This window comes from the organism of the source record quoted next, unplaced genomic scaffold, assembly GCF_019419815.1.
Source record: "Pyrus x bretschneideri cultivar Hongxiangsu unplaced genomic scaffold, Pyrus_bretschneideri_v1 Contig76, whole genome shotgun sequence".
Taxonomy (NCBI): Eukaryota; Viridiplantae; Streptophyta; class Magnoliopsida; order Rosales; family Rosaceae; genus Pyrus; species Pyrus x bretschneideri.
Window position 1 is genome coordinate 1,168,227 of NW_025999816.1, and position 24,841 is coordinate 1,193,067.

At 38.0% G+C, this 24,841-nt stretch overlaps 3 protein-coding genes across 3 annotated transcripts; all 3 read left to right on the top strand.

Annotated features, from left to right (window-relative positions):
* The first annotated feature begins 1,426 nt into the window (after positions 1-1,426).
* LOC103955591 (agamous-like MADS-box protein AGL80) lies at positions 1,427-2,056 on the top strand. The gene has a single exon (XM_009367493.1). The coding sequence runs from the start codon at positions 1,427-1,429 to the stop codon at positions 2,054-2,056; it is 630 nt and encodes a 209-aa protein (XP_009365768.1).
* Positions 2,057-10,740: 8,684 nt separating this feature from the next.
* On the top strand, positions 10,741-12,053 carry LOC103955592 (agamous-like MADS-box protein AGL80). The gene has a single exon (XM_048574865.1). The coding sequence runs from the start codon at positions 10,846-10,848 to the stop codon at positions 11,566-11,568; it is 723 nt and encodes a 240-aa protein (XP_048430822.1). The 5' UTR covers positions 10,741-10,845; the 3' UTR covers positions 11,569-12,053.
* Positions 12,054-17,303: 5,250 nt separating this feature from the next.
* Positions 17,304-18,101, top strand: LOC103955593 (agamous-like MADS-box protein AGL80). Its single transcript, XM_009367496.2, has one exon. The coding sequence runs from the start codon at positions 17,304-17,306 to the stop codon at positions 17,973-17,975; it is 672 nt and encodes a 223-aa protein (XP_009365771.1). The 3' UTR covers positions 17,976-18,101.
* Positions 18,102-24,841: the final 6,740 nt, after the last annotated feature.

The following is a 24,841-nucleotide window of genomic DNA, read 5'->3' on the forward strand; positions in this document are numbered from 1 at the left end:
ATATTTTGTAGGTAAATTGAATCAAATAGCATTCTTTTATTTTGTAGGTAATTTATTTTCCATGTATTATTACATATATTTGGCACATTTTATTGTTATAAAATATATGTACAAATAATAGGTAAATTAATCTTGAATAAAATACAATTGCTTTATTTTGTAAGTAAATTAATTTTGAATCAAATAACATTTCTTCATTATGCAGGTATTTTATCTTGCATGTATCATCATATATATTGGGCACATTTTATTATTATATGTACAAATAATAGGTAAACTAGTATTGAATAAAATAATAACATTTTCTTATGTAGGTATATTATTTTGCATATATTTGGGTTTGCTTTATTATGTAGGTAAATTATTTTGCATGAATTTTTATGTATATCATGCATGTTTTTTTTTGTTGTTATATATATATATGTGTGTGTGTGTGTGAAATAATTTACCTACATTTATATGTAAAATATAATTTTATTGACTTAACTAAGCATGTATTACTACATTTATTAGGCATGTTTTTTTGTTATTATATATTATGCAATGAATTTATTATTATTTTTTATTTTTGTAAAATGATTAATTCTCCCTTACAATTTGTATGGAATTAAGTGTGTAAATCAAACATTCAAATCAGGGTGTTTTGGGCATCGAAATTTTTTAAATGTGTAAAATCAAATATAATTAATGAATTTGTTGATGTGGAATCTAGTCAATGAGTTTTATTCCAGTAAAAAACTTATGTTGGGTTTTATGCGAAGAAAAATAAATTTTAGAGACTAATTAAAGTCATATTTTCAGTTATATTTATTCATTCTAGGGATTAGATATGTTTTTGTGTTCAGGATTTCTCTTTATCATCGAACTCTCATCCTTATCAACATGAAAGAGGGTGTCTGATTTACCTTGTTAATGAGAATTACTAAAGTTAGACATAATAACTCTCTTTCAAAGAATGAATTAGCCACGGAAAAAAAATTGTGTCCTAATACGTGAATAATCATGTATGCAAGAAAAATTTACAGGAAACCATTCTATATAAAACAAAGAGTGGATAAGATGAAATACTCATCCAACCAACTCACGGTTAACAAATATTCTTAATTTAAATCAAAATATGCTAATCGATCCATTCCTCAAATTCCACATTGTAAATTTGTTGGCCGTCATAAATTTTGCATCCAATGTATATGCATAACAAGATGTCCTATTGATTTTTGTATATACATTCTACAACCTATGAGCATTAAATTTCTGTTCTGACTAAATCTGAAAGAATTTATAAGGAAGGTCCTTGCATGTAATATAAATACCAGTCAGTGGGGTTAAAGCAAGCAAGTTAGCAAGCAACCGTAGTGCTCCTTCTTACACCCTAGTTTGCAAACACCAGGGCTCCTCCTTGTGCCTTAGTTTGCAGCGAGTCACAATGACTAGAGAAAAAGTGAAGCTTGCCTACATCCAAAATGACCAAACTCGAAAATTGACATTCAAGAAAAGGAAGAAGGGACTACTGAAGAAGATGTCTGAACTCACTATCCTTTGTGATGTTCAGGCATGTGCTATCATTTATGGAAAACATGATACTCAAGCTGAGGTTTGGCCATCCCCTGCGGGAGTCCAACGCACTTACATGAAGTTCAAGACAATGCCGTCGATGGAGCAGACTAAGAAGCAGCTGAACATGGAGACTTTTCTAAGGCAGCAGATCGAGAAGACAAAAGACCAGCTGAGGAAACAGAAGAAGGAGAATCACGAAAAGGAGATGTCAATCATGATGAGCAAGTGTCTGACTGGGAGGTCCTTGCAGGGTTTTAACATGGAAGATCTGAATGACCTAGGCTGGGTGATTGATCACAAAGTGGAGGAGATAAATAGAAAGATGAAGAAAGTGAATGACGAGCTGGCTCAGAACGAACAATCAAAGCCATGTAGTAAAAACATCACCGCCACCAGCGATCAGCGGCAGAATGATGAACATGCAGCAAGCTCAGGCAGCACTCATGGAGATGATGACCCAACAAGACCATCAGCAACATCAGCAGATGGTGGGGCTTGAAGCCAAAACTTGGGATGAGTTTTTGTCGTTTGGGAGCCATTACCACCATGCTATATGGTCCAATACGCCATTTTACCCTTGAACATCGGTGATGTACTAGTTTGTTTTCTTTTGATATGACCACATAAAGTTTCTACAATGTTTTAATAACTTTACAGGGTGTTGGATGTTTTAATTTTATTAACTTTTACATTTCATGGATGTAACTTTAATTTGTCATTATTAATAAAATATGCAGTTCTTTCCTTTATATTATTTCCAATTTAAATTACTTTGAATTAAGAATTACTTCAAATAGGTGTTGTTCTAGAATCCAATAAAATTGTGAAAGATGAGTTTATATTTCTCATAGAAGTTGAAGGAGAACTTCAACCCTTAAATCAACTTTATCTGATCTATATAGCAAAAGAATGTCAAAAAGGTTTAAGAAAGAAATTGAATAATTTTAGTCATTGTTAGAAGTACAATTTATTCAACAAAAACAAAAAAAAAAAAGAAAAAGAAAAAAAGATATGATATATGATCAATGCTTCTATTGTAGGCAAGTTTATCTTACATTGGCAGTTCTAAGCCTAAATAAAGGAGGAGATGGAGTGCGTTGGGTAGTTGATAGCCAACATTTTTATCTTCACGTTGAATCCTTATGATATGATTCCTAAACAAAATTGCGCTAAAACGAGGTTGTCACTCGTACGCGACACGCTGTGTGGCTCGGGCACAATGGCCATTGTATCTCCATCGGCACACAGATGCAGTGTCAAACAAGAAAAGGCACTGTAAAAACTTCTGTTTGAATGACTCCACTCAAAGTTGTTTGGAAGTATTTACTAGCATCAACTTTACCCAAGACATGCAAAAGAAGTATTTAATCTTACTGGATGGGTGAGGCCAAAGAAGTTAGGACATGATGGTAGGATTCAAGAGAGTAGAATGCATTTAGGAATGTAAATGGGAAAAATCTATGGAAGTAGTAGAATGAATGGTTAGGAGAATGATAAGTATTATGTGTGGATGCAAATTTCCACCTTCTTTTCTTTTGATAAAAATGCACCTGCAAAATAATAACACCTAAGATCAAAGCTAAGGGCCTCATGCGCCCACAATGAATAGGGGGGCTTTGGCCGAAGAATCTCCGATGCCAAAATTAGAATTTGAGAGAGAAAATGTTTAGAGAATTTAGGGAGAGAATGGACTTAGCTGTTTGGAGAAAAAATGAGACTATATATAAGAGTGTGGCTGGCCCTATTTGGAGAAACAGGGACTGGCCACTTATGGTGATTTTTTGAATATAATTGCACGATATTATGTCAAATAATATATGGCAATTAATTTGGTTATTAATCCCAATTAGAATAAGGAAATTGGGAATTACCTTTTGCGTGGGGATTTGATGAGGATTGATGAGAGGGTTTTGAATAAATACCATTTTGATCACCTTTGACTCTTCCTTGATTGAGCCGTTATTGTTCGTTGCTTGCGCGTGGGAATTCTGATGTGCTTTGAGGGTAATTTTGTCTTTTTACCCAAAAGTCCACGTGTTGCCTCCATAATTTTTTTGATTATTTTTGGCTCCACAAATGCCCCCACACCTGTTGGGCTACTCGCAGGAAAGGGCAGTAGGTATAGAGATCTTCCCTTACTTTAGGAAACGTAAGATTGTTTCCTATTTTGATGTATATTCCCACATTAGTTGGAAATTAGATCATTCTAGGAAAGGGGAATAAATCACTTCTAAAGTCTATTTAAGTCTACCTTAAGTAGATGATTAAATCAACTTCAGAGAGCAATTTATTCTACTTTACAAGAGAGAGAAAGCTAGAGGATATTTGTTCTCCCTCCCTTAGCAATCTTCTACACTTGCCCGTGCAAAGGACCGTCTTTCGTTGCTTTCTTTGTCTTTTCCGCGGTGCTTCGAGGTAAGAAAAATTTAATTTTCCATGTCTTCTTCTTGGATAGTGCTGTCGCGAGGCAATCGTTGGGGTGGTGTGGCATGTCAGCTAGCAGGGGCCAGAAGTGGGTTCGACATGGGCCAAGAAGTGTTGTGGCAGAGACTACTGTTTGGGTTGCTCGACTTGGCTAGAGCCAAGGGCAGCTGTGTGGCTGGGGCTGCGGATTGAGGCGCTGTGGCGCAGTGCTAGGCGAGCCGTATGGCTCATTGCTTGGAGAAGTGCTAGTGCTCTGCGTATGACCGTGTGGTGCAGTGCTTGGAGAAAAATGAGACTATATATAGGGGTGTGGCTGGCCCTATTTGGAGAAATAGGGACCGGCCGCTTATGGTGGTTTTTTGAATATAATTGCAAGATATTATGTCAAATAATATTTTGCAATTAATTTGGTAATTAATCCCAATTAGAATAAGGATATTGGGAGTTACCTTTTGAGTGAGGATTTGATGAGGAGTGATGAAAGGGTTTTGAATAAATACCATTTTGATCACCTGACTCTTCCTTGATTGAGCCATTATTGTCTGCTGTTTGCGCGTGGAAATCTCGGTGTGCCTCGAGGGTAATTTTGTCTTTTTACCCAAAAGTCCATGTGTCACTTCCATAATTTTCTTGATTATTTTTGGCTCCACATTATGTGCCTCGATGAAACTAAGTGGGTTGGTCTTAAGAAGAAAGATCTCGAATACAACTTTGGTATTCGGGTACAAACAGATTGAGAAATGATGTTGACATCATCGTGGATAAAACTAACAAAAGATGTTGTAGATGTTAAGACGGTCAAGGATAGAATTATAGAAATCAAAATTATGCTAGGACAAGAACTCCTCAATGTAATTAGTTTGTATACACCTCAAGTGGGGTTGGATAAGAGTATGAAGGAGACATTTTGGTAAGATCTTGGAGAATTGGTCCAAGGAATCCCTCAGACAGAGAAGCTACTTGTTGAGTCAATTTTATATTATATATTTTACCTTATTCTTATTATTTTTGGTAATTTTTTTAATGAGATTTTGATACTTTGAATTGTTACAATTTAGAAAATTTTAATTTGTGCCTTATTAAAAATATAAATTTAACTAATTCCTCACTATCACTAAACAAAAGTAACTTTTTATTTATGTTTTTATATTTTATTAGTCTCTTTCGTCATTAAAAAAAGTCATTAATCCCTTCATACATAAACTTCATTAATTTGTTAAAATTTTACAGATAATTACATAAGAAAAAATGTATATAAAACTTATGCTACATTTGAAAATAAACGTGCCTTTTGGTACGTTAGATTTTAAATGTACCAATAAACAAAATATATCAGAAATACAAATATACCATAAAATCAGATGTACCAATATTATAGGTAATTAAATGTACCAATATAAGCAAATATACCTCTGATAAAATTATCAATTTTTTTTAATTAAAGTATTAAAAGGAACAAATGTTTAACCAACAAAATTAAAAAAACGAGACATTGAATAAAATGGTGCACTAATCAAATTTTGCTAGGTGCATTGATCAATTTGTTTTCTTTACTGTGTGTATGTACTGCGTACGGATATTACCCTGAAAAAAGGAGCAGGGCCTCCTCTCCTGGTCAAGGCCATCCATATCATTCAATCATCCGACTGTTAACTAGATTGTAATGTTTGGGAATTGAAAGAAAATCAAGAAGAAAGATGAAGAGAAGAAAGATCAACACAGAGAGTTTTAGAGAGAGAAATATGCTTTTGTATTGATTGGTAGAAAGAAGGTTACACAACTATTTTTATAAGAGAAAACCTAACTACTCTAACCAACTTACTAACTGTATTGCTAACTTGTATACTTAATGCTCCCCTTCAATCTCAATTGGGAAACCCAGTTTGAGATTGGAAGAACATCTACAATCACTAAACACAATGTTGAACCATCTGCAATCTTGCAATCCCACAGCAAAGTCTCATGAGCAACTCTATTGACACACCAAATTCCTTATCAAAAACCTTGGTCTCGCCAGCCGCAGCCACTTCCAAAGCAGTAACCCTCTCTGCGAACTTATCAACCTAGGCTATGACTTCAGCAATTGCATGAGAATCTTTAAAAATCGCATTGGTTTTGCCTCTAACCTGTCCATCATTGTTTAGCTTCTCTTTGTTATTGACTCTAACTTCTCCAGCATTGATTGGCATCATTAAACTGTGCAATTTCATATTAGTTATTTCCAAAGAATTTCAGCCCCACAAACTGATGTGTACACCTCTGTAGCTACTGCAAACCAAATAGAGAAGCAGCCTCTTATAAAATTGTAACACATCCTCATGCCGGTTATAACAATTTCTTACGGAATTACCTTTCGTGGGATTTACCGTCAACAACTTCTTTTAACAATGGTTTCGTGCCCACAATCAAAACTAATTACTAACGGCTTCGTGCCAACAAATTTCAACTTCTAATGGCTTCGTGCCAACAATCTTCAAGTACTAATGGCTTCATGTCCATTTCTAATGGCTTTCTGCCAATGCTAAACTACATTATACTAATGTCCAGGGGATCGCCCTTTGTAGATTTACCAATTCACAACACTGCCTACCTATTCATAACATGGAATTACCCTTCGTGAGATTTACCATTAACTTCTTCTAACTTCATCGTATAACCGGACTTACTGTAGATTCATGTTAATAATTGAGTTGGTTAGACTCGACATTATAGGTTGTGATAAGAAAACATATTGCACAAACTCCTCAATTAACTCCTGAACAAGCTTCCATTCATCAGTCAACACAATCTATGCTTCAGCAGCATCCACAGTCAGCTCTCGGGGGTCCAATTTCAGGATCCTTCAGTTTCCTATTTTTGGCATCGCTTTTGCAGGTTTTAATCTCCACCATTCAAGACAGAATTGCTGGAACAGTAAGGGAATACTATATTTTGCAATACATCCAAAACATGCAGAGAGTCAATTACCAAGTTTGTTCCTTCTTCATTGATTTCCAAAACATTTTGAGCAATGGGAAATAGGAAGTCATCAGCAAAACCGCCTCCTAAGAAGTGGAATGACAAGCTTAATACCGTCCTCAACTATCTCTTCTGCAGCCATGACACTAGTGTTGAATGTCGTATTGACATAAAGAACTTGATTGGGAAAGCTTCTTGTAGAATATGCCAAGAAAACTTCAGCACCACCATCACAGCTTTATCTGAACCAATAGACGTCTACAGCGAATGGATTGATGAAAGCGAAGCAGGTGCAGTCACAGCACCAAGCCAAATATCCCAAATATCACAAACACTAATCTTGAAGCAATGACCAATCTTGAATCCAAATATCCCAAATATCACACTAATATCCCAGAAAAGACTCATAAGAAAGATGAACAAATGGAGTGTAAATTCAATATACCACTCTTTGGCTATCGGCCTTACTAATTAACAAAATAGCGAACATTTTCGTACTAAAACATTTAATCAAACATATTATGTGCACTGTGAAAACCAGAAATCAAGAACCTGAAAAGAACTTCAACCTTGAGCCAAAGAACACAGGAAGCAAACCAGAAACCTTGGTGAATCAATCTACCAACTAGCAGCAACCATGGTTTTCCTTTCACTCCAACAATTCAAGCTTCGCCTATGAAACCTACTGCTTCAGTGCGATTGCAATCTTTCATCTCGAGCAACAACCTTAGCAGCAAGCACTGAGAAAACTAAGACTGAGCAGAACCTGAGTGAGAAATGTTGGTGGGGTTTTCTCTAAAAGCTGCAGATCAGCTTCCCTCAAGGACCCACGAAGATGGTCTGGTCAATAAGTACTATGAATACGGAAGCATATTGGGATCAAATACGCGGAAAACATAGAAAGTAATGAAGAAAGATAGAAAGTAATGAGGGAAGAGGAATCGACCACCAAGATCCATGGCGTGAGCCTTGGTGGCTCTGATACCATGTTAACTAGATTGTAATGTTTGGGAATTGAAAGAAAATCAAGAAGAAAGATGAAGAGAAGAAAGATCAACACAGAGAGTTTTAGAGAGAGATAGATTTAGAGAGAGAAATATGCTTTTGTATTGATTGGTAGAATATGAAGGTTACACAACTGTTTTTATAAGGGAAAGCCTAACTACTCTAACCAACTTACTAACTGTATTGCTGACTTGTATACTTAATACCGACAACACGTCGACGGAGGACTAGGAAAATAAACTTGTCCTCGCCCCCATTGTTCGCGTTGTGAGTGCTCGATCTCTTCTTTGTTTTCTATCATTGTGAATGCTCTCTTCTTTGTTTTCCATCTTTTGCTCAGTGAAAAATTAACCTTCTTTCATGTTATTTACTAGCTGCTGAATCTGAGGTGTCGCCTGCAGAGAACTGAGACGGTTATTTTTCACTCTTTTGAAGGCCTACGGACGAACAGACGAGGGGCAAAGCTTTGCACTGAGGTAACAATAACAAATGTTTCGTCTTTCACATTTTAGGATGTTCAGTCTGCGTGTATGATCATGCATGGCTGCCCGCCATTATTTGCTCTCATTGCAAAATGTAATATTTAACGACAGTAGAAATGGATTAAACTACTTGCAATCGGCATTACCTCCGACAAGGGAACAAATATATCATATTCATCCTAAGTTTATTCGTTCGATTGAAATGTGCTTCGTATGTCTACCTTTGATCCATGTTAAGCATTTTACTATGTCTTCTGGTAATTAACTCGTGCTTCGTTGAGCTATTTGACATGGAAGTATAATGGTCACCATGTAACAACGGATTCATAATCATTCACCATTAGATTTTATATCATGGATTAAGATTAAAACATGAAGAAAAGAACGTCAATTTAACTCCACCCTTGAGATCAAATCCAATGTTTACCAAGAGAGCTTTTTTTTTTTACTAAAAAAAATAAATAAATAAAGTTTCCAAAAATAGGTTTTAGGGTTTTCAGAGTACAAAGGAGATATGCATTAGAGAGAAGACGCAGAACAAAAAAAATTCTAAAAAAGAAACAGTCCTTTCTCGATTCCCTTGAGGATTAAATTAATCATTTCTAAAATTGGCTATTTTGCACTTATGATGTTTGGACGAGGGAAATAAAATTAGAATTTTGATAAAAGTTAGAATTTATGAATTGACATGCACCAATTCTCTTGTTTGGATTTATAAATATAGAAATTTAGAATTTTCGCGTGGAAAAAAATATGGAATTTGGGATCTCCAATTAGTTTAAATTCCATGTAAATAGGGTCATTTCCGAATTTCCATAACACTATGTTTGGATGAAGAAATTTAAGATTACTAAGAAATTTTAAAATGACTAGATTTTATTTTCTAGAATTTGTGAATTTTCTTGTTTGGTTAACCTAAAAGAACAATGGAATTGAATGCATAATTTGTTATTTTTAAACTCTCGATCATAGAAATTGGGAAATGACGCATATTTACATGAAATTTAAACTTGGGAATTGGAGATTCCAAATTCCTAGTTTTTTTTTCACGCGGAAATTCTAAATTTCTATGTTTATGAATCTAAACAAGGGAATTGGTATATGTCAATTTATAAATTCTGACTTTTATCCAAATTCCAATTTATATTTCCCTCATTCAAACATAGTGTAAGTGAGAGTTTAAAAATATCAAATTTCGTTTCAAATTTCATTGTTCTTTTACACTATGTTTGGGGGAAGAATTTTAAGATTACTAAGCAATTTAAAAATAACGGAAATTGAAATGACGAGATTTTATTTTCTAGAATTTGTAAATTTTCTTGTTTGGTTAACCTAAAAGAACAATGGAATTGAGTACATAATTTGTTATTTTTAAAACTCTTAATCATAGAAATTAAGAAATGACACCTATTTATATGGAATTTGAACTTGGGATTTGGAGGTCCCAAATTTCAAGTTTTTTTTCCATGCGGAAATTCTAAATTTCTATGCTTATGAATCCAAACAAGAGAATTGGTGCCTGTTAATTTATAAATTCTGACTTTTACCAAAATTCCATATTTATTTCCCTCATCCAAACATAGTGTTAGGTTAACCAAACAAGAAAATTTACAAAATCCTAAAAAAAAAAAAAAAAAAATTTCCGTCATTTTAAAATTCCTTAGTAATCTTAAATTTCTTCCTCCAAATTTTTTATTAGTTACATGCCTCCACATGTTTTGAGAATTAGCCAATTTCTTTGTGGATGTTTAACTAATCTTGGCTGCTCAATTCATTGTATTTCACAGACCATTTGCATCAAAACATGTTTCTATATTTGTTTGTTTGTTGGGTATGTAGGTATGTTGTCGTGTTCTTTGTAATTGGACTCTCATCCGTATCAACAAGAAAGAGGGTGATAAATTTACCTTGTTAACGATAATTACCAAAGTTAAACATAATTAAATTCTTTCAATGAATGAATGAATGAGCCACGAAAAAATCTGTGTCCAAATACATGAATGTTCATGCATGCATGGAAATTTATAGAAAAGCCTTCCATATAAAAACAAGAGTGGATAATATCAAATAATCATCCAACAAACTCACGTTTTACAATTTTTTGTTAATTTAAATCACTAGTTGCTACTTTGCTAATACGATTCCTTCCACCAAATTCCACATTGTAAATTTGTTGGCAGTCATAAATTTCACATCCAATGTATACAGATATCAAAATGGTCTCTACTGATTTTTATATATCCTGCAACCTAAGAGTATTAACTTCTGTTGTGGACTAAATCTGAGAAAATTTAGGAGGGGGGTCCTTGTAAGTAGTATAAGTACCACTCAGTGGAGTTGGGGTTAAGCAAGCAAGTAAACTGTAAGGCTCCTCCTTAAGCAAACCCTAGGGAATCTCCTTGTGCCCTAGCTAGCAACCATGTCCCGAAAGAAGGTGAAGCTTGCCTACATCCAAAACCACACGACTCGAAAACTAACATTCAAAAAAAGAAAGAAGGGTTTTATGAAGAAGATGAGCGAAATCACTACCCTTTGTGATGTTGAGGCATGTGCTGTCGTTTATGGACAGAACGATACTCAGCCTGAGGTTTGGCCATCCCCTTCGGGAGTACAGGGCACTTACGCGAAGTTCAGGACAATGCCCTCAATGGAGCAAACCAAAAAGCAGCTGAACATGGAGACTTTTCTGAGGCAGCGGATTGACAAGGCAAAGGACCAGCTGAGGAAACAGAAGAAGGAGAACCGGGAGAAAGAAATGTCAATCCTGATGAGCCAGTGTCTAACTGGGAGGTCCCTACACGATCTGAACGTGGGGGATTTGAATGACTTAGGGTGGGTGGTTGACCACAAAGTGGAGGAGATCAATAGAAAGGTGAAGAAAGTGAATGACGAGTTGACTTGGAACGGGAGTAATCAAGTCCAACTAGTACCAACACCGCCGCCACCACCAGCGATCAGTGGTGGAACGATGAACATGCAACAAACTCAGTCTCAAGCTGCACCGATGGAGATGATGACCCTGCAAGACCAGCAGCTGCAACAGCAGATGGCAGCAATTGGAGCAAACACCGGGGACGACTTTCTGCCCTTTGGGAACCAGAACCACCAAGCTCTGTGGTCTAATACTCCATATTACCCTTGAAACGTCGGCGACGTACTGTTTTGTTTTCGTATGATATGAACCACATGGTGTTTCCGCAGTGTTTTAATTTAATAATTATGTGATTTCATTTATCCAGTGTTTTTTTAGATCAACCACAAGGAGAGTTTTTTGTTTGATTTTTTAAGTAAGTAAACGAGAAAGAGGATGTTTTATTTTCAGTAATTTTTACATTTGATGGATGTAACTTTAATTTAGTCGCTATTAATAAAATATGCAGTTCATCCATTGTTAATGATTTTTTTTTTTTTTTTTTGTGGTTTTTCAGATTAACATATCATAAGATTTTTACTATCTACAAAAGTAGAGATAAAAAATACTTGCAAGAGTACAAGGTAATCGTAGTATAGTTGCCTCTAGCATAGTTTAATTAATTATTTAAATCAAAGTTTGAGAAAAAGGTGATTTTATGATTTAAAATAATAAAAACGAATTTAATAGAAATAACTAAAAAAATCGACAAAATAAAATAAACTAAAAAAAAAAAGGGTTTTTGAAAGTTAAATTGTAAATGCACTAGGCTTCCGCTGTCATCATAACAATCTTACGTAATTCTTCCAATTACTTATGACTTACACACCCATATTTTGAAAGTTAGGTTTTCCTAATATGTGTCTACTTGGACGTCAACATGGAGCTTATAGCAAACTTGCAATCTTTGTTTGTGATATTCAAATCAAATCTAAACATGCACGGCTCATTTAGTTTTGTGAAACCTTTTAAAAAAACCATACAACCTTTAAGACGTGGTATTCATTATAAGCGAACTTGCACATATTAACCATAAGAAGCCTTCGTCAATTTCAGGGACCGACCTCTGACCAAAATTGCATCAAATTACTTTTCTAAATATCTTAATGGTGATCAAGCATTAAGACAATTAGATAGTTTAAACACGATGATTAATAATTCAAAACCTACATGTATACTATCATAAGCAAATTGAAAAGAAACTACATATTCTTACTCAGGCTCGTGGCCTTGCCCTAGCAAACGGAAATTAGTTAGGAACAATCATAAAACAAAATATTATTAAAAATAAGGATATAAAACACCTTGTAAATAGCCAAAAGCTCTCTAAGCCGAATTCTCTAAAATAATGCGTTGTTCTCCCCTTTTTAAGAACCCTAATGACTAAAAAGTCTTATTTATACCACCAAAAAATAACATCCGTACTAGAAAAGATCTTCTAAAAACTAGGAAACATAATAGAACAAGATAACTAGGAAATACATTCATATTCTAACTTTGGGAAATCTGCTAAGCCGAAAAGTAGTCACGTTTCTGGATCTTTAGGGATCCAAAACAGGTCCAAAATGGCTAGAATTAAAGCTTGTGATGTCCTAAACATAATTGCAGAAGGCCCCGAACCCAAAAGACATCATCTTGGACGTCAAAAGCCCAAATAAGCAAGAAACGTCACTTTGACAGCACTATGCACTAAACCTTTATTTCATTGCCATAAACAAACCGCTTGGTAGAAAAATCTGAAATTTTGACACGATCAAGCTGAAAGACTCAAAAACATACTCCAACAATTGGAATCACTCCAAATTCATCTGTTTGACCACACTTTTCTTAAGAGGAAGTCGAATGTCCTACATTGGAAATATAATTTAAAGTATCAAAAATCTCACAAAATAACTAATAAATTAATACTAAGAATAAAGTAAAATATATAATATTATATCGACTCATCAACATACTTTGCATAAAGAACTACTTGATTGGGGTGTCGGTCTAGACGTCCTACAAGTTTCTATTTCTCATAGAAAGGGAAGGAGAATATAAAAAGAATGTATACTATATATAATAAAAAAGATATAGGATTGTCTCTCAGTAGTACGATCTGGTGGTATTCCTCTTCACTTGAAAGTGAGAGGTCTTAGGTTCGAATATCGTGGATCACAAATTCGATACCAAATTAGGTTGCCCATTGTATGGCTTAGCCGAACACTCCCTCCCTTTAATGTAAACATATCAATGTACTAAAAAAAAAAAAATAAAGATATTGGGTTAAGTTTTTAAAAATTCAACAAATGCTCTTAGTTTAAGTATATGTTAAGAGATCATAAATTTATTAAATGAGGTTAACATGGGAATATGAGACACCTCGATCAAGCAAAAGTGACTATTCTTGTGTTCTATTAGATGAAAGTGAGGTTTCTTATCTTATTTAGAGCAGAATAGGGCGATATGAGATGCGAGATGAATTAATGAGTAGCTTCATAATGAGACAAATACATTCTTATGTCGCATTAGTCAAAACCGACATGTAATTTGTTATAAAAATAAGTTCTAAGTAGTTGAATGTTATGAAAGGCTTAACTGTAAAAAGCCCCAATATTTTGGACCAAATAAAACAATGAACAATATTTTGGATAAGAAGAAAATAATGAAATATAGTTAAAAAAAATGAATAATTTTAGAAAATGAAGACAGTAATTAAGTTTGGTCCTGCGGATTCTCCTGCAAATAGGAGCAGGGTCTCCTCTCCTGGTCAAGGCCATTCAGATCGGACAGAGATTTCAGTCGGATCTTCCCCATCAAGTTCTAAGGATTTGGAGATTTTGATTGTTGAAATTTGATTCAACGGTTATAATTATTATTATTTTTAGTGAACTCTTTATTTGTAATCATTGGATCACATTTCAACAATCTGTATCTTTCGATCCTTAAGATTTGATGAGATGAGAACCGGCTGGGATCTCTGTTCATCCAGATCATCCAAGTATCCGACGGGGCCCAAGAAGATGGAGTACGGCAACAAACTTGTCCTCGCCCCCATGGTTCGCGTTGTCAGTAGGCCCTCTCTTCTATCTTTTCTATTTTTTGCTTGAATTTCAGTGAAAAGTTAACCTTCTAGTTCCTGTTATTTACGTAAAAATTTCTTCAAAATTGATTAGGGAACTTTGCCGTTAATTTCGATTACTAGCTGCTGAATATGGAGCTGATATAACCTACGGTGAAGAAATTATCGACCATAAACTTGTCCAATGCCACTGCAAATTCAATGGTATGATACCTTTTTCATTTTTCTCACTTGGTTTTATATTTGTTTCCTGGAGATTTATGGAAGCAAAGAATTTGACCCATTTTAGTTGTGGAGTGCTTAAGTTTGGGAATTTTAATTTGTGTACTGTTTGTTGCTCAGAGAAATTAGGGATCCGTTGATTTTGTGGAGAGAGGTACTGGAAGTGTTGTTCCCAGGACTTGCGATGAGGAAAAGAATCGAGTGGTGTTTCAGATTGGTACTTCAAATGTCGTACAGACTGTCAAATTAAGTTTCGTGTTAGTTGATTGTTGCATTGCATTGTTTTCTTTTCCTTTTGAAGTTCATATTTTTGTGTTCATCTTTAAAAAAAGAAGAAGAGGATCATGCAACCGGTATGGAAGTGATTGCATGCACCTGTGCTGTCCATACACTCGATCAATGTTGACTTGGTTGGTTTGCTATTTTGATCAATGTTACCCGTGTTACTATGTCTTTTGTTAATTAACTTGTGTTTCGTTGAGCTATTTAATATTATGAACATTTTAACTTAAAAATATTTAGATTTCGATAAATATTAAAAAATTATTAAATTTACATCATGATACTCGTCGAACACTATGAAAAAATATGATACACATGAAATGTTTTCTTTTTATTATTTTAGCCGTTGGATTTAAATTTGGACCATTAGATATCTATATATATTTTTTTGCTATTGGATCGGATCAAATCAAATTTTAATTGTTGGATTCAATAAATTTATATATACAAAATTAAAAAAAAAATACACATATGGTGGGCCATCCCACTAATCGAGAAGGAATTTTGACATAAATTTGCTCTAGAAATGAGCTTTGGTTTAAAGCTCATATTTGGCCAAAGGGTTGGAGCAAATTGGGATAGGTGTGGAACCTAAAATTTAAGTTTTAGTCTAATGGTTGGAGTAGGTCTAAAGGGGTGAGGGAGTGGGCTAAGCCTCATAATAGGCTAGCAATAATGTGGTTCAACTTTTCATTTGACGAGAATTGAACCTAAAACCTTTCGCTTACCAGTAAATAGGAATATACTACACAGTAGTACTAAGTGACCGATCCTTATTCGATCATTTTGTCGCTTAAATGAATCATTTCTAGCATCAGCTATTTTGTACTCAGTTTCTGATTGGCTTCATGCCACCACATTTTTTGAGAATTAGCCAATTTCATGATGGATGCTATTACTAATCTTGACCACTCATCGACGAGGCTTTGTTCTCTCAACTTGAGAGCTTTTCTCACCCTGTGCGAGTGTTTCCAATCCCGGCTTTCAGTCTAGCCGCCGGCCTTAGCTCTAGCCAAGGTTGGTGGCAGCCCATTTTCTTTTGCTTTTCCTAGTTTTCCCCTCTGTTTCCCAGCCTTTGTTCTTCCATTTAACCCTTCCTTGCTCCAATCAGAAAATTTCTTTTTTCGATCTCCCTTCTCTTCTTCCCCCCACTGCCTTTCCCCCTCCATGCGTTCACTCTTTTCTTCTTCTTTCTCTCCCACTTGGGTTCGGCCTCTCTCGATTTCACTTTGGAACGATTTGCTTCCACCTTATTCCGCCGTTTTCAACGGCTTTATCGGAAGGTACGCAAAGCTTCTGCTTGGGTGTTTGCACCACCACCTTCCACTTGTGTGTTGGTCTTGGCACTGTTAGTTGATCCACCAACTGCCTCCTAGGTTTTCTACCATTGGTGGCGGCATATTGATTGTGGAGCTTGATTGAGGACATCGTCTTTTTTTTTTTGTTAGGGCTTGGTTGGGTTTCACCTTCGGTGTTGGTTGGGAAGCTGGCTTGTGGTCACCATGGCATACTTTGGCCACGACGGGCCAGGAGGCTAGGGTTTAGTTTGTGTAGTTTCTGTGCTTTTCCTTTTCGGGCTCGACCCTCGGGTTGGGTTGTTGTCTTGGAGGCCCATCTTTTGTATGTTTTTTGTTGTGTTTATGAGCCTTTGTTTATGTTCGTAAGTGCTGGTTATGAATTTTACCTTTCATTAAAGAAAAAAAAAAAAAATTTCTTGGCCGCTCAATTCACAAAATTGAATTTTAAAGACCGTCTGCATACAATTTTTTTATTTATTTTTATTTTTTTAATTTTTTATGTATTTGTTATTTATTGGGTAGGTATGTTGTCGTGATGTTTGGAATGGAACTCTCATCCTTATCAACAAAAAGAGGGTGCTAGATTTACCTTGTTAATGATAATTACCAAAGTTTGACATAATAACATTCTTTCAATGAATGAATGAGCCACGAAAAAATTTGTGTCCTAATGCATGAATGTTCATGCATGCATGGAAATTTATAGAAAAGCCTTCCATATAAAACCAAGGGTGGATAATATCAAATACTCACCCAAAAAACTCACGCTTTACAATTTTTTCTTAATTTAAATCACAATTTGCTAATATGATTCGCTTCACCAAATTTCACATTGTAAATTTGTTGGCAGTCATAAATTTCACATCCAATGTGTGTGTGTATATATATAGACATATCAATGGTCTATACTCATATTTTGTATATCTTGCAACCTAAGAGCATTAACTTTCTGTTGTGGACTAAATCTGAGAAAATTTATGGGGAGGGTCCTTACAAGGAGTATAAATACCAGTAAGTGGAGTTGGGGTTAAGCAAGCAAGTAAACCGTAGGGCTCCTCCTTAAGCAATCCCTAAGGCATCTCCTTGTGCCCTAGCTAGCAACCATGTCTCGAAAGAAGGTGAAGCTTGCCTACAACCAAAACCGCACGACTCGAAAACTAACATGCAAAAAAAGAAAGAAGGGTTTTATGAAGAAGATGAGCGAAATCACTACCCTTTGTGATGTTGAGGCATGTGCTGTCGTTTACGGACAGAACGATACTCAGCCCGAGGTTTGGCCATTTCCTTCGGGAGTACAAAGCACTTACGCGAAGCTCAGGGAAATGCCGTCAATGGAGCAGACGAAAAAGCAACTGAACATGGAGACTTTTCTGAGGCAGAGAATCGACAAGACAAGGGAACAGCTGAGGAAACAGAAGAAGGAGAACCGGAAGAAGGAAATGTCAATCCTGATGAGCCAGTGCCTGACTGGGAGGTCCCTTCAAGATCTGAACATGGGGGATCTGAATGACCTAGGGTGGGTGGTTTACCACACAGTGAAGGAGATCAATAAAAAGGTGAAGAAAGTGAATGACGAACTGGCTTGGAGCGGGAGCAGTCAAGTCCAAGTTGTACCAACATCCCCACCGCCCCCATCGATCAGTGGGGAAATGATGAACTTGCAACAAGCTCAATCTCAGGTTGTACCCATGGAGATGACGACCCCAGAAGACCAGCAGCCGCAACAGCAGCTGGCAGGGCTTGGAGCAAACACGGGACGACTTTCTGCCCTTTGAGAACCAGGACCACCATGCTATGTGGCCTAATACTCCATTTTTCCCTTAAACGTCGGCGACGTACTGTTTAGTTTTCTTATGAAATGAACCACATGAGTTTCTCACCAATGTTTGAATAATTATGTGATTTCTTTTGAGACCAACCATAGGAGAGCTTTTTGTTTGTTTTTTTTTTTTTTTTAAAAGTAAACCAGAAGGAGGTTGTTGTTCTAATTTTAGTAATTTTATATTTCTTGGATGTAACTTTAATTTAGTCGCTACTAATAAAATACTTAGTTCATCCCTTGTTTTTGGTTTTTCAATTTAACATAATGTGGAGCAAAAAATAATTAAGAAAAATATGAAGGCCACACGTGAATTTTTGGATGAAAAAGACAAGACCCTTAAGGCACACCAGGATTTCTACGCGCAAGCAGTAGACAATCATCCCCCAATCAAGGTCAAAAGTGATTAAAATAGGTATTAATTCAAAACATATTTCATCAACCCTCATCAAATCTTCCCCAAAAGGTAACTCCCAAATTATTTCTTTCAAATTATAATAATTAGCTAATTTATTGATTTATTACTCAATCAAAACATATTTCATCAACCCTCATCAAATCTTGGAATTTTTATTTTTAAAAATTCTTCGATAAAACGTAAAAGAAAAGTACAATGGCAAAAGATTTGAAAACCTCGATGAACGGAAATTCCAACGTTCAAGGATTAGGACCGCGGCGATTTATGGGGCTCAACACAATAATGAGTGGAGCGACACCACCCCCACAGGGCACCATCGTGGCAACCACCTCGGTGCCCACCATGGCAGCCACCTTCGGCGCCACAACCATGGCCTAAGCAGTGCCATTCAAGCCCACACGAGCCCAAGCCCAAGGCGAGACAGCCAGAGCCACTCAAGCCCGACGCGAATCCAATGCGTTGCCAAGCTGAGCCTTAGCCTTGCACCCATGTGTGCTACACACTGAGCAGCCCCACTCCCATGGCCCAGCTTGCTCCCGTGGCCCAACCTACTCTTATGGCCTAGCCTGCTCCCATGGTCAGCATGTTCCCGCGACCCAGTTTGCTCCTGTGGCCTTCCAAGCAGCCCAAATCGGTCCAAGATTAGTTCAACTATCCCGGCTTCAAATTTCTGGGCCTACGATTGAACTAGGGGCATTTTCACCACATTTATCACCGATTTGACATTTCCCAAATCAAATCTCAAGCCCGGAGTCTACCACACTTCCATTGCTCAAGGAGATGCATTCCTTCCAAGCTTTTCCAACCCAAATGGAGAACAACAGTTGTCTCGACAAGTCATAGAATTGACAAACGCCCTCGCATAACAGACGACCTTGGTGAATTAGTTATTGCAGTGCACCGAGATGCAATGTGCCCCAAACAAAGTGTCCCAAAGTAGGACAAAGGTAGACGAAGAACCCCTATAGCAGCGTCCCGGTAAGTAGATACTTAACCAGCCATGAACCGAGTGTTTGGGCAGTGTACATTCCTGATTGGGCCCCCAAGATAGCGTATACTCTTATCTTAGCGCGAGTAGGAGCGTGCACTCTTGACTAGGCCCACAAATGAACATACATTCACGGTTGGGACCACACTCCGATAGTTAACATGAGCAACCTTTCAGGCGAAATGTTCATTCGTGGCTAGGCCCACAATCAGCATCATTTACCTCACATCGGAGTAGGCAGCACGAAGGACAGAGATAAGCAATCACTCAGTCTGACTCAAGCTCAACCAGCAGCCTGCGAAGAATTCCTTCACTTGCTAGGAACGAACCACATGCACTGCAACTGCAGCATAAACGAGCCGAGCACATAGAAGAGCAGCCTGGACTAGTAGGTTATGATCGGGGGTAGCCGAAAGCTCTATTACCCCAATAAAGGCAAATTCAGGAAGAATTAGAAAGGTTCATGATCGAGCGATTGCACGATTTCCAACGCAATAAGGTCACTAATGAGGCACTATGATGGGATATGACCAACATAAGTAGGTCACCCTTCACGGATAAGATTGAGCAGGCAAAGCTTCCATGCAAGTTCAACATGCCACATTTCATATCTTTCAAAGGGGATGGAGACCCGGAGAGACACCTAAAGCACTACTGAAGCGCAATGATCCTCAATCGAAATAACAACGATCTCATGTGCAAGATATTCGCCATTACTCTACAAGGCGAGGCGCAAGATTGGTTTTACACCCTGCCGCCACAATCCATCCAGAGTTTCGATGAATTTTCTTTGGTTTTCACCAAAGAATATTTATCCTATCGCTCGATCAAGAAAAAGTCATACCATTTGTTCAACATCAAGAAGAACCCAAAAGAATCGCTTCCCGATTATGTGAAAAGGTTCAAAGTAGAGAAGGCAAAGATAATCGGATGCAACAATTCGATAGCTAGAGCAGTCTTCCAAAAAGGACTCCCAGGAGACCATCCGTTGTTTAGATAGTTGATCATGAAAGAAGATCTAACTCTGGTAGATTCTTTCGCTCTGTCAGAAAATCATGCATTTTGGGACAAGGTTCGTCGATGCACATTTAAGGCAAATCCGAGTGATCTTGAATATGAAGTCCCCCACTACTTTAAGGGAGATTCAAGATTTGACTGGACGAGCAGCCGTATCAGAAGCAGCAATAAGCTCTACCTTCATATGATAAGAGCTGGGGGCCCAATTACCTGTATTTCACAGTTCAAAAGCTTCATCGATGCGGAAATCAGCTACCAGAGATTCAAAAGCTAACTTTGGCAATAGTTATTGTAACCCGAAAGCTTAAGTTATACCTTCAGACGCATGCAGTCATCCTTATGACGCATTATTCTGCCCAATCCAGAAGCGCAACGATAAATGCGAAGACACTGGCGGTGCAAAGTTTTTTTTACGAACGTAACAACTCAGCTAAAAAAGCATGCTAAGGGCAGACGAACACTAGAAAGACACTCGGAAACAAGTTTTGTCCTTATTTCCCCAGAAGATTTTACATATGAGCAACATGTACCAGCAAGTTGAGCACCACCTCCTGCTGCACGTAACACGGCCCCAGCCGACATTTGCTCCATAATTCAACTCTAGAGCGGCCTGATACGGCAGTTGAGCATCTCTTGCTACGTGTAACATAGTCCCAGCTCCACGACTCCGTACCGCGCCCTCACGCCTAGCCTAGATGATGCAACATAGTGATTCAAAGATGCTTTGGAGGCAGCCGAGCATGCCCTACCCATGCCTGCTTCGCCCGATGGAGACTTTTGGTATTTACACATCAATGACGTATCCAACTATAAAGGCTCAGAAGCAGGCATGGTCCTTGTCACCCCAGACGGTTCGATGCTCGAGCAGGCGATTAATCTAGGCTTCAAGGCATCTAACAACGAAGTAGAGTACAAAACCTTACTAGCAGGCCTCTGAATGGCAAAAGACTTGGAAGTAAAAAAGCTTGTAATTCATTCTGATTCCTAGCTAATCACCAGCCAGACTACTGGGGAGTACATGGCAAAAATCCAAGGATGGCGCAATACTTAGAGAAAGTACGTAAGCAACTTGAGGCATTTCAGACTTACATCTTCACTCAAGTTCTGCAGGCAGACAACGTCGATGTAGACACATTAATTGGCCTAGGCTTTGCCCTCAACCACCAACTCAAACGTTCAATCTCGGTGGAATATCTAAACAAGGCAAGCATAGAGGCGGAGCTAGCAGCCGAAGTGTCACAGGTTAGTACAACTCCAAACTGGCAAAGTTCTATTATAGACTACCTGGTCAATGACACACTCCCCACTGAAAGGTTGGAGTCTAGAAAGCTCCAAATAAAAGGAACACACTACTACATGTGGAATGACATTCTTGCCAGAGATCCTACACTAGACCACATCTCCGTTGCCTAGCATTTCCTTACGACCTAAAGGTTCTAAGCTCAATCCACAAAGACGTTTGTGGAAATCACTCCGAATGTCGATCATTAGCGTAGATGACTCTTAACGCAGGCTACTACTAACCTACCATGCATCAAGACGCTAAGAAGTTAGTGCAAAAGTATGACCGCTGCCAACGCTACAAGCCGGTACCAATACTGCCTACCAGCAAATTACACTAGCAGACAAGTCATTGGCCGTTCATGCAATGTGCAATCAATTTGGTAGGGCCAATGTTGCCTGCTACTGAAGGCAGAGACATGCTGATCGTGGTAACCGATTACTTCACCAAATGGGTAGAAGTTGAGCCCATGAAAACCACGACTCAGGTGGACATAGAACGCTTCATATGGAGGAACATTATTTCTCGGTTTGGTATCCCTAATCCATCGTCACCGACAACGGCCTGTAATTTGTTGGTAAAGATTTGGTGAAGTTCTTCCAAAAGTATGGCATCAAGTGACATGTCCACATCGATATATCCTCAAGGCAATGGGTAGGCCGAAGTATCTAATAAGACGATTCTCGACTATCTCAAGAAATTTCTCTTCGACAAGAAGGGAAAGTGGCCAAACGAACTCGCTGGATGTCTATGGGCATATCGCACGACCAAATGACGAGCCACCGGTGAGATTTCTTTCTCTTTAGTATTTGGTTCAAAACCAATCATTTCTCCCAATTGTCTTCGTGCTAAGTATCAGCACTCTGCTGCCAAGCATTGAGAGATCCGACAGTTTCAACCCTGAGATCTATTCCTAAGAAAATCCTTCATCACTGCCGACAAAGAAGGCTCCAAAAAGATGGATCTCATCTGGAAAGGTCCATACAAGATCAGCAAAGTAGGCTGCAAAGATAGTTACACCCTCGCCATCAAGAACGTCAAAGAGATTGAAAAGTAGTGGAACGCCTACAATCTGAGGAAGTACCATGTGTGACATCCTACCACATCAAAACTCTAACACTCAAGCAACTCGACGGGCACCACTTCACAAGCTGAGGACTATCCAGTTATTATGCAGTTCATACCTTACAACTAAGTTCTCGTTTGTTTCACTCATTTTTCAATGAGGAATTTAGAAGTAATCTATAACTTGGCTCGGCTGCATGCTTACAATAACTGATCTCTCATACACTTCAAAAGAAGACCGCACCCTTCTTAAGGACTTATTACAGGAATTGCGCACCTCGAGGGACCAACCATGCTCTCCAGTGCGAGAGGGTAAACCAATTCCCCGACACCCACATGGGTTTGCTTTCGTAGGGGGAGGATAAACTTTACACTCCGAATATCCAGACGTGGATGAGCCGGGTTGCCCTAGTATACTAAATGCATGACGGCTTGCGCCGAGATTCCTAGAAGTAACCATAATGGTCTTTTTCAAGGCTTAGCTAACTGAAGGATTTTGGGTCTCATGGCCTAAGCCTAGGGGAATAGGGCCTTAGAGAAGGAGGGGGCACATTACGCAATACGCCCTATGGACAGCTGCCTTGGAACCCTAAAGTTGCTACCAAGTACATTAAAGTAGCCTACGGTTTCTAGAAGACTGCCTATAGCTTGCCCTTTGAGCAGTAAGACGCGTTAAACTTATACAACCGCACGTTTCTATGAAAGGTTAAATAAGTTGGCGTGCATATACGAAGCTTCATCCATTGCCGACATGATACGCCGTTGATGGGTTTCATTTATGCCAATGCGTGAAACGACCTGCACCAAGTCCTAAAGTGTTGGGATACTTACTACACAATCTATGGAATTGGAGAAAGCTAAGGTTAACAACCTAGTGGTCACGAGGATTTGTCTGCTTCTGTAAGTAAGGCGTCCAGCTGCTGACCATATGGCTAACAACTTTGCAAAGTTCTAAACCAACACTTATGACTGCATAGGCTACGCGGGCTTGTCTGCTTATAGAAAAGCAGCACGCCTGCCACTGGTCTATAAAGTCTAAGGTTAAGGCATGAACTAAAGAAGTAAATATAGATAAAAGCGAAGGAAGTAAATTTATTAAATTTTCTAGCAAAATTGATAAACGACTAGCAAAGGCCAAAGGAGTTCAAGAAAAACAAGAGCAACAAGGAAAACAAAGAAAATCTTAAAGGTTACCTAGAAGATTACCCTTCAGCAACTTGGACATTCCACGACTACTCAGCCGCCGCATCTTCAGTAGCCGCAACGCTCCCAACAGCGACATCATCCGGCGCTTCACCCCGGTTGCTCCAGCTTGGGCATCAACCTCTCTGACTACTTCACCAACGGAGGCCTCAAAACAAAAGGCAAGTAAGCCTTCCGAAGAAATAGAGAAGGTTTCGAAGTCTTCCCAGTAAACTCGAAGTCAGATGGCCCACTAAAGAGATGATCTACATAACCTAGCTTGTAAAAATCCGTCTGACTCTGAACAAGCGAAGCCTTGAGCCTAGCCTTCTCACCTTTTAGCTGCTCGTTCTCCTTAAACAGACCAACACGGATGTGCTGCAGCTCATCCACTTATTTATTCAAACTGTCGTTGATTTTTAGTGCACCTTGGAGTTCCAACACTTGGGGTTTAAGCCTATCAACGACCTTTTTGAAGTAGATCATTTGGTTATAAGCAGCAATAAACTCTTCATCCTTTGTATAAGCAGTGGAATAAAGCTCAGAAACGGCATGCTTAAGATCTTGAATCTGAGGTATGTAACATCTGATCTCCTTATCTGCATTTTCATACTTAACTTGGATCGCGTCAAACCTAGCCTTCAAGTCAACAATCTCTTGGCGAGTTGTCTCAAGCTGCAGAGAAGTGAGGGTAAAGATATTAGACCATTTTAAAGTGACGAGCTCAGATTCTAACCTCTTGATCTTCTTGGCAGAAAAATAAGCTTCTGCTGCCACAGTCTTTACCACCTCCTTGGCAGCCTTGGTATCCTTTTGGTAAAGAAGCATACACTTAGCTGCCAAAATAGCCGTCGTCTGTATCATGGCAAG

Coding starts and splice junctions, on each gene's coding strand:
- LOC103955591 (XM_009367493.1), top strand. CDS start 1,427: ATGACTAGAGAAAAAGTGAAGCTTGCCTACATCCAAAATGACCAAACT.
- LOC103955592 (XM_048574865.1), top strand. CDS start 10,846: ATGTCCCGAAAGAAGGTGAAGCTTGCCTACATCCAAAACCACACGACT.
- LOC103955593 (XM_009367496.2), top strand. CDS start 17,304: ATGTCTCGAAAGAAGGTGAAGCTTGCCTACAACCAAAACCGCACGACT.